This window comes from Rhamphochromis longiceps, linkage group LG11, assembly GCF_057381845.1.
Source record: "Rhamphochromis longiceps isolate RC_006_pf linkage group LG11, R_longiceps_female_GT1.1, whole genome shotgun sequence".
NCBI classification, from domain to species: Eukaryota; Metazoa; Chordata; class Actinopteri; order Cichliformes; family Cichlidae; genus Rhamphochromis; species Rhamphochromis longiceps.
In genome coordinates, this window is record NC_140567.1 from 12,791,802 (window position 1) to 12,801,969 (window position 10,168).

At 39.6% G+C, this 10,168-nt stretch overlaps 1 protein-coding gene across 1 annotated transcript; it reads right to left on the reverse strand.

Moving 5' to 3' along the window:
* Window positions 1–2,412: 2,412 nt before the first annotated feature.
* Window positions 2,413–3,669, reverse strand: LOC146658647 (C-C chemokine receptor type 1-like; the record flags this gene model as incomplete). Its single annotated transcript, XM_085424152.1, has 2 exons — window positions 2,413–3,308; window positions 3,522–3,669. Coding segments are annotated over 2 exons (1,044 nt in total), but the record flags the coding sequence as incomplete, so codon positions are not given.
* Between the last annotated feature and the right edge of the window lie 6,499 nt (window positions 3,670–10,168).

Below are 10,168 nucleotides of genomic sequence, written 5' to 3' on the forward strand. Positions count from 1 at the left end.
CATCCGAAAGTAATGGGGAACTAGATAGAAATATCTGAATGACAGCAAGACAAAGTGCAGGTCTTCTAAAGAAAAAGATCTGATGTCTTTGTATGCTTATTTTGGTTTGTTTGTTTGAACTTGTAGGCTCAAAAAAATGTGAGAAATCAAACGCTTTCAGGTTGCTATAAACAAATGATGACAAAGTATCCAATACACTTGAAATTCGTAAAAGAAATTAGCATTTTATAAATAATGAGCATTTACATCTGAAATCTTGTAAGATATAATAGTATATACATATATACTTACTTCCCCTTTCGCCCCTCTACCAAAGGCCTGGGAGCTCAAGGGTCCTGCATAGTATCTTAGCTGTTCCTAGGACTGCGCTCTTCTGGACAGAGATCTCCAATGCTGTTCCTGGGATCTGCTGGAGCCACTTGCCTAATTTGGGAGTCACCACACCTAGTACTCCGATTACCACTGGGTCCTTCCATGATTGTTCCTCACCTTCCTCCTCATTCTTTGGTTTCTGCTGCCAGAGGTATTCACTGAGCACGCGATCGTTTAAAGTCAGACTGCTGACTTTAACAGTCTTAAAGTCAGCAGTCTGATGATGAGGAGTACAAAAAAACAAAAAGCAGATTTCACTTCCTGCATGTGCTTAAGTGAGATCATTGCAAATACTTCAAAGAACAACACAGCATATGGTGACACAAATTCACACCTTACAAAATGACTGCTGGTTTTTACACAACGTATGAGAGAGTTTATTATTATCGTTTTCATAAATATTATTATTTGTTTCTTCCTCTTCTTGGTCTCACTGTCGAAGATTCTACACTTACAGCACAATTTAGCACAAACGTTTTCTATTCTGATGCTTACCATGAACTTCAGGAGGTCAACTGGACCTCATGTGCATGTCTAAATGCTCCGAGTTGCTGCCACGTGATTGGCTGATTAGATATTTGCGTTCATGTCCAGTTGAAAAGGCATGTTTTGTTCTTTTTATATGAGGAGTAAGTGTATACTCATGCTCTCTTTTAATAACATGCTATATGTTAAAATATGAAATCTCCAAATTATTTGATTCTACATGAAAAAACCCATTATTTTTAAATTACTGAACTATTATTCCCAGGTAATTCTTGATGCAGTGGCAAAAACATTTATTTTTACATCTAGAAGACTCGTCGTGTCTTTATTCTTTTTTTTTTTAAAGATTAATTTAATTTTACGAGATGAAGTCGCTTGTTGCTGCTTTTCCTGAAATGTCCTTCCCCAGATAAAGAGTTGTTTTGTTTGTTTCTTTTTTTTTTCAGATATACTTCTTTAAAAAATCTATAATACTAATCTGTATAAACAACAGTAATTAGAAAGCTTAACTTGATCAACTTTCCCTGAATATTCTAACTGTTTATGAAATCCACCTCCACTAATGGTCGTCTATATGACATCATGCTGCTGTTTTATGAATGTGAACAACTACCTCCATCTCAAAGAACTTTTGATCTTCTTTCTTTTCATCACTGTTTACAGAATTTCTCATTGCAATAACAATAAGAAACAAACAAACATGTTAATAACAAAACTTCTTCTCAAAAGGAATAATGTACTTCTCCAGTGTGACAATCCACTTGATGACCTTCTTTGACATAAGTTCAATATCTGCAGTATCATTTATTGTTTTCATAAAGCTATAATACAAAATGAGGATAAGAGATGATTGGATGCCTGACTCCAATCAGCTCCATTGGCAAACAATGACAAATACAAGGAACCACAACATAATACAACAAACAAAAGAACAATATCAGGCTAAACATCAGAGAGCAATGTGGAAGTAGAGAGAATTACAATTCACACATGCAGCTATTTCAGATCTTCTTTTGTACAAAGATATACTCGGAAATTGTTGTATGCTATTTTTGATGTGCTTCTATGAAATTGCAAGGTCATAAAAAAGAAGAAGAAGAAAGTTACACATTGAAATAAACAGCAGGTTCAGTTTAACAGACCAGCAAGTTTAGTTCCGCTTGAGGAAGGAAGGGCATTAAAAAGTGGGATACTCGAGATTCTGTAAAGCAGCCAGCACAGCTAACAGGTTAATTTTATAAGTAGGCAGCATTTACATTTAGAATTTGATAATTAGAGTCGAAGGTAATTAATATACTGTAAATTGGCAGTGCTAACACACATTAAAGGCATTGAAGAAGTAATGAGTACATTTAAAATCTAACAGTCAGGGGAAGAAATTACTGTAAGTTCAAAGGTGTACAAACACATTTCGAAGGTGCCACACAGGTGAAGAACACTGTGGTATTTGTCAGATAGAAGTGACCAAATGAATGAAAAAAGTATGAGACACGGTCTGCAGTAATAACAGGGTGAAACATTTATGTAAAAATACTTACAACTGCCCTCCACCTCCTACAGTTTAAAGGAGGAGGTGATTTCAGAGCCCCTGGACATAACTGAGCTCCTCCTGAATGAGCTGTCTGTCAGATCTCTGCTGTAACCAGGCATCAACTTTTTCAGCAGCTGCAAGGCTCGTCTCATAAACTTCTCTCCCACAAAAGCATAAATGATGGGATTCAGACAGCAGTGAGTGTAAGCTAAGGCCTCGGTCACTGTTATAGACAGCTTTACATTTTTGTACCAGGTTTCATCATCAGGGATTATTTCTCTTTCCTGAAGGAACTCCAGGAAAAGGGAAATGTTATATGGAGCCCACAACAAGAAAAATACAACCACTATACAGATGATCAGCTTGACGATGCGGTGCTTCTTTGCAGTCCTCATGTTTACCAGCCTGGGGATGATCCTGGAGTAGCAACCTACCATCACCAGCACGGGAATCACAAGACCCAGCACATTTGTGGTGAACAGGTTGTAACGCTCCCAGACTTTGCTCTCCTTGGGATAGTCACATCCAAACTCCTGGTACTCCTCTGTTTCCTGTATGAAGATAAAATCCGGCAGAGACACAAACAAGCTCAGCATCCAAACGAGCACGGTCAGAATGATGGCTGCCTTCTTTGTGCGATAACGTGCAACCCTGTGAGCGTGCATGATGATCATGTAGCGGTCCAGCGTCATGACAACCATGAAGAAGATGCTGCTGAAGAAGCCAATGTGGTGAGAGCCAGAGATCAAACGGCACATGAAGTCTCCAAAGGTCCACTGGCCAACCCTGGTATTGTGAGAGAAGAAAGGCAGCATGAAGACGAAGAGGAGGTCAGAGAGAGCCAGGTTGAAGAGGCAGATGTCTGTCAGGTTGCTCTGATTGCGATGCTTCACCAGGACACACACCACTAGTCCGTTACCTTTGGAAGAAAATATACAATAAGTGTAAATGTCACACTGTTACATATTCTTTCTGTCTCTTTCTCTCTGTCGGTCTCATGTTGTTGTGTTGCACATAAACACACCTGCATACAGAGTTTAGGCCTAAAACGTGCTTTCTGTTCCCATAAGGGACAACAGGTCCCTGCAATGTGTAAATACAATACAATCCCCACACAAGAAGACACACCTACCTATGAAGCCCAGGATGAAAACCAAACTGTAGAGAGTGGCAAGAAACGCTTGGCTGAATTCCTGTACATCGGTGGCTGGAGCATAGTCTCCATAATCAAAATCACTGTAATTGCCGTAATTGTCTTCTGTGTCATTATATTCTGCTGAGAGAGAGAGAGAGTAGGTATTTATTATTTATTTATTTTATTCTTTTATTTCTCATCACAAGCAGTGAAAATTAATAGCTACAGTGTATTAGTGTAGACACATGGTCATGGTAGAGGTGAGTACAGTTTTAGACTAAAACAAAAGGTTAGTTTGTCTTCCCCCCCCAGAAATTAAAAGAGCTGGAGTTTACAATATTCATGTCCATGTTTATTGTTTAATTCCGTCGCCCACTAAAACACCTTAAATGCGATTAATCAAGATTAATTAACTACAAAACCTCTAATTCATTAAAATATATGTATATACACTCAACAAAAATATAAACGCAACACCTTTGTTACTGCTCCCATTCCCCATGGGATGGACGTAGAGACCTAAAATTCATTCCAGATACACAATATAACCATCCCTCCCAAACAGTGGTCACAAATCAGTCCAAATGTGTGGTAGTGGGCACATCTGCTATATTGAGATAATCCATCCCACCTCACAGGTGTGCCACATCAGGATGCTGATCTGACATCATGAGTAGTGCACTCAGTACCTCAGACTGCCCACAACAAAAGGCCGGTCATATATATATATATATATATATATATATATATATATATATACACATATATATATACCCATACCAACAAACCCGTGCATGCGCACACACATGAAAATATTAGACAAGAACACCCTATCAAATCTCTACCTTTTCCCTGTACCCTGTAAAAACCATATCCTTAAACCGCTTTTTAAACTGCGCCATGCTTGGACATTGCTTCATATCTTTACTTAGTCTGTTCCACAGCTTCACTCCACACACAGAGATGCAAAAACTTTTTAATGTTGTACGGATACGAGGATGTTTTAAATTTAATTCCCCCCTCAAATTGTATCCCCGTTCCCTTTTAGAAAACATTTTTAGAATATTGTCAGGAAGCAGGTTATTTATTGCTTTATATATAATTTGTGCTGTGAGAAAATGAACCAGATCTGTGAATTTTAGAATTTTTGATTTTAAGAATAGTGGATTTGTATGATCTCTGTAACCAGTTTTATGGATTATCCTTATGGCCCTTTTTTGTAATATAAAGATTGATGATAGCGAACATTTGTAAGTATTGCCCCAAACCTCTGCACAGTAATTCAAATACGGTGCAATCAGGGAACAATAGAGAATGTGGAGTGATTTGTGGTCCAGAATGTGTTTTACTTTACTCAAGATTGAGACACTTCTTGAAATTTTGTTATGTATATGATTTATATGAGACTTCCAGTTTAATTTATCATCTATAATCACACCAAGAAACTTATGTTCAAGTTCAAGTATGTTCAATTTCCACACCATCTACATGAATCTGCACTTGTGCATTTCTAAGGGAATTCCCAAATAAGATAATTTTAGTTTTACTTAGATTTAGCGATAGTTTGTTCCTGTTAAACCATTTTTTAATTTTGCACATTTCTGAAGTAATTGTATCCAGAAGCTCCTTTAGATTCCCCCCAGAACAAAAAATATTTGTGTCATCTGCAAATAATACTAATTTTAATATATCAGATGCCTTACAAATATCATTTATATAAATAATAAATAATTTTGGACCCAGTACAGAGCCTTGTGGAACACCACAAGCAATGTCCAAGCATGATGAGGAATGGACACCCAGCTTCACAAATTGTTTCCGGTCACTTAAATAATTTTTCACCCATTGCAGTACAACCCCCCTAATCCCATACCGTTCCAGTTTATTAATTAATATGTCATGATTGATTGTGTCGAATGCTTTCTTGAGATCCAGAAATACTCCAGCTGCATACTGTTTCTGATCTGGAGGTTGGGGTCGCGAGACCCCCCCGATGGGATGGGGATGGGATGGGATGGGGATTGGATGGGATTGGAGAGAGAGAGAGAGAGAGATAAAGTCTTGTAAAAAGGTGGTCGAGAAACACCCCGGCGAAAGCAGAAGAAGACGAAGAAGAAGAAGATAATGTCACGCACTAGACCGTGGGAGCCAAAGAGCACTAAGGTCGGTACAGGCGGATCGCAATCGCCAGCGGTGTCCTGCTCCTCCTCCTCCTCCTCCCGCTCACCATCACCGTCGCCATCGCCATCGTATTTGGCGTACGCTGCGTGGTCGGCTCCGGTGGCTCCGTTGTTGCGACCGGCCACGTTTCGCTATCGAGGGCTAGGGGTCGAGGAAGACCAAGAGCAGCGGCGGCAGCAGCAGCGGCAGCAGCAGCAGCTACAGGAGAACTTGGAGGAGGACGAGAGCAAGGAAGAGGAGCAAGAGGCCGAGGGGGACGACAACGACGACCCGACGGCCCGAACGCTCGCAGACGAGGAGGAGGAGAGCCACTCGGAGGAGAGCCACTCGGAGGATCAGGAGGACGAAAACGATGGGGTGGGTAGTTGCGAGGAAGACGATCGCGGTTACGAAATGGCGTCGCAACTCTGCCAGGACGGCGGCTCGCAAGGCGAGTCGAACCGCCGAGAGGGAGAGGAAGAAGAAGCAGGCGCCGACCCACCGGGGCGGGGGACTCGGGAGATTTGGCAAGAGGACGACGCCGGCCGCGCTGCAGGTGGCGTTCATGATCCTGGGCGCGATCGCGGCCGCGGCGCTGTCGGTGAAACTCGCGACGCTGATGTAGCCGACGATTACGACTACGACGATGACGAAGAAGACAAAGACTATGAAGAAGAAGAAGAAGAAGAAGAAGACGTCCTCACCGATGATGATGATGATGATGATGAAGAAGAAGAAGAAGAAGACGTCCTCACCGATGATGATGATGATGAAGAAGAAGAAGAAGAAGAAGAAAAAGAAGAAGACAAAGACTATGAAGAAGAAGAAGAAGAAGAAAAAGAAAAAGAAGAAGACAAAGACTATGAAGAAGAAGAAGAAGAAGAAGAAAGAAAAAGAAGAAGACAAAGAAGAAGAAGAAGAAGAAGAAGAAAGAAAAAGAAGAAGACAAAGAAGAAGAAGAAGAAGAAGAAGAAAGAAAAAGAAGAAGACAAAGAAGAAGAAGAAGAAGAAGAAGAAGAAAGAAAAAGAAGAAGACAAAGAAGAAGAAGAAGAAGAAGAAGAAAGAAAAAGAAGAAGACAAAGAAGAAGAAGAAGAAGAAGAAGAAAGAAAAAGAAGAAGACAAAGACGAAGAAGAAGAAGAAGAAGAAAGAAAAAGAAGAAGACAAAGACGAAGAAGAAGAAGAAGAAGAAAGAAAAAGAAGAAGACAAAGACGAAGAAGAAGAAGAAGAAGAAAGAAAAAGAAGAAGACAAAGACTATGAAGAAGAAGAAGAAGAAGAAGAAGAAAGAAAAAGAAGAAGACAAAGACTATGAAGAAGAAGAAGAAGAAGAAGAAAGAAAAAGAAGAAGACAAAGACTATGAAGAAGAAGAAGAAGAAGAAGAAGAAGAAAGAAAAAGAAGAAGACAAAGACTATGAAGAAGAAAGAAAAAGAAGAAGACAAAGACTATGAAGAAGAAGAAGAAGAAGAAGAAGAAAGAAAAAGAAGAAGACAAAGACTATGAAGAAGAAGAAGAAAGAAAAAGAAGAAGACAAAGACTATGAAGAAGAAGAAGAAGAAGAAGAAGAAAGAAAAAGAAGAAGACAAAGACTATGAAGAAGAAGAAGAAGAAGAAGAAGAAGAAGAAGAAAGAAAAAGAAGAAGACAAAGACTATGAAGAAGAAGAAGAAGAAGAAGAAGAAGAAGAAGAAGAAGAAGAAAGAAAAAGAAGAAGACAAAGACTATGAAGAAGAAGAAGAAGAAGAAGAAGAAGAAGAAGAAGAAGAAGAAGAAGAAAGAAAAAGAAGAAGACAAAGACTATGAAGAAGAAGAAGAAGAAGAAGAAAGAAAAAGAAGAAGACAAAGACTATGAAGAAGAAGAAGAAGAAGAAGAAGAAGAAAGAAAAAGAAGAAGACAAAGACTATGAAGAAGAAAGAAAAAGAAGAAGACAAAGACTATGAAGAAGAAGAAGAAGAAGAAGAAGAAAGAAAAAGAAGAAGACAAAGACTATGAAGAAGAAGAAGAAAGAAAAAGAAGAAGACAAAGACTATGAAGAAGAAGAAGAAGAAGAAGAAGAAAGAAAAAGAAGAAGACAAAGACTATGAAGAAGAAGAAGAAGAAGAAGAAGAAGAAGAAGAAAGAAAAAGAAGAAGACAAAGACTATGAAGAAGAAGAAGAAGAAGAAGAAGAAGAAGAAGAAGAAGAAGAAGAAAGAAAAAGAAGAAGACAAAGACTATGAAGAAGAAGAAGAAGAAGAAGAAGAAGAAGAAGAAAGAAAAAGAAGAAGACAAAGACTATGAAGAAGAAGAAGAAGAAGAAGAAGAAGAAGAAGAAAGAAAAAGAAGAAGACAAAGACTATGAAGAAGAAGAAGAAGAAGAAGAAGAAAGAAAAAGAAGAAGACAAAGACTATGAAGAAGAAGAAGAAGAAGAAGAAGAAAGAAAAAGAAGAAGACAAAGACTATGAAGAAGAAGAAGAAGAAGACAAAGACTATGAAGAAGAAGAAGAAGAAGACAAAGACTATGAAGAAGAAGAAGAAGAAGAAGAAGACAAAGACTATGAAGAAGAAGAAGAAGAAGAAGAAGAAGAAGACAAAGACTATGAAGAAGAAGAAGAAGAAGAAGAAGAAGACAAAGACTATGAAGAAGAAGAAGAAGAAGAAGAAGACAAAGACTATGAAGAAGAAGAAGAAGAAGAAGAAGAAGAAGAAGAAGAAGAAGAAGAAGAAGAAGAAGAAGAAGACAAAGACTATGAAGAAGAAGAAGAAGAAGAAGAAGAAGAAGAAGACAAAGACTATGAAGAAGAAGAAGAAGAAGAAGAAGAAGAAGAAGACAAAGACTATGAAGAAGAAGAAGAAGACAAAGACTATGAAGAAGAAGAAGAAGAAGACAAAGACTATGAAGAAGAAGAAGAAGAGAAAGAAAAAGAAGAAGACAAAGACTATGAAGAAGAAGAAGAAGAAGAAGAAGACAAAGACTATGAAGAAGAAGAAGAAGACAAAGACTATGAAGAAGAAGAAGAAGAAGACAAAGACTATGAAGAAGAAGAAGAAGACAAAGACTATGAAGAAGAAGAAGAAGACAAAGACTATGAAGAAGAAGAAGAAGACAAAGACTATGAAGAAGAAGAAGAAGACAAAGACTATGAAGAAGAAGAAGAAGACAAAGACTATGAAGAAGAAGAAGAAGAAGACAAAGACTATGAAGAAGAAGAAGAAGAGAAAGAAAAAGAAGAAGACAAAGACTATGAAGAAGAAGAAGAAGAAGAAGACAAAGACTATGAAGAAGAAGAAGAAGAAGAAGAAGACAAAGACTATGAAGAAGAAGAAGAAGAAGAAGAAGACAAAGACTATGAAGAAGAAGAAGAAGAAGAAGAAGACAAAGACTATGAAGAAGAAGAAGAAGAAGAAGAAGAAGAAGAAGAAGAAGAAGACAAAGACTATGAAGAAGAAGAAGAAGAAGAAGACAAAGACTATGAAGAAGAAGAAGAAGAAGAAGAAGAAGAAGAAGAAGAAGAAGACAAAGACTATGAAGAAGAAGAAGAAGACAAAGACTATGAAGAAGAAGAAGAAGACAAAGACTATGAAGAAGAAGAAGAAGACAAAGACTATGAAGAAGAAGAAGAAGACAAAGACTATGAAGAAGAAGAAGAAGAAGAAGAAGAAGAAGAAGAAGAAGAAGACAAAGACTATGAAGAAGAAGAAGAAGAAGACAAAGACTATGAAGAAGAAGAAGAAGAAGAAGACAAAGACAAAGACTATGAAGAAGAAGAAAAAGAAGAAGACAAAGACAAAGACTATGAAGAAGAAGAAGAAGAAGAAGACAAAGACAAAGACTATGAAGAAGAAGAAAAAGAAGAAGACAAAGACAAAGACTATGAAGAAGAAGAAAAAGAAGAAGAAAAAGAAGAAGACGACGACCTCGACCCGCCGGGACAAGGCCCCACCGAAGAGGCCGTGGCGGCGGCGCGAGACGAGGCCTCCGCGTTCATGGCCTACTTCCCGCCGGAGATAGAGGACTCGGTGATCGCCATGACCAACCTGGAAGCGGGCAGGCGCAGGCCCGCCATCGACGGATGGAAGCCCATGGGCCGCGTCGAGTTCCGAGCCTACCTGGGGCTGCTCGTGCTCGCCGGCATGTACAGGTCCCGGGGAGAGGCCTGCGAGAGCCTGTGGGACGCCGAGAGCGGCAGGTCCGTGTTCAGAGCCACGATGCCGCTCAAGACCTTTCGAGCCTACTCGAGCGCGCTGCGCTTCGACGACAGGGAGACCAGAAGGGCCGGGCGAGGCGAAGGCGAGGGCGAGGGCGATAGCTGCTATGACAAACTGGCCCCCATCAGAGCCGTGTGGGACGAGTGGTGCGCGAGGTTGCCCGCCATGTACCGCCCGGGACCGGAGGTCACCGTCGACGAGAGACTGGTGCCGTTCAGAGGTACGTACGTACTATGTGGTGTGTGTGTGTGGTGTGTGTGTGTGACTGGGGGAAGAGAGGAGGAATAGGAGCGGG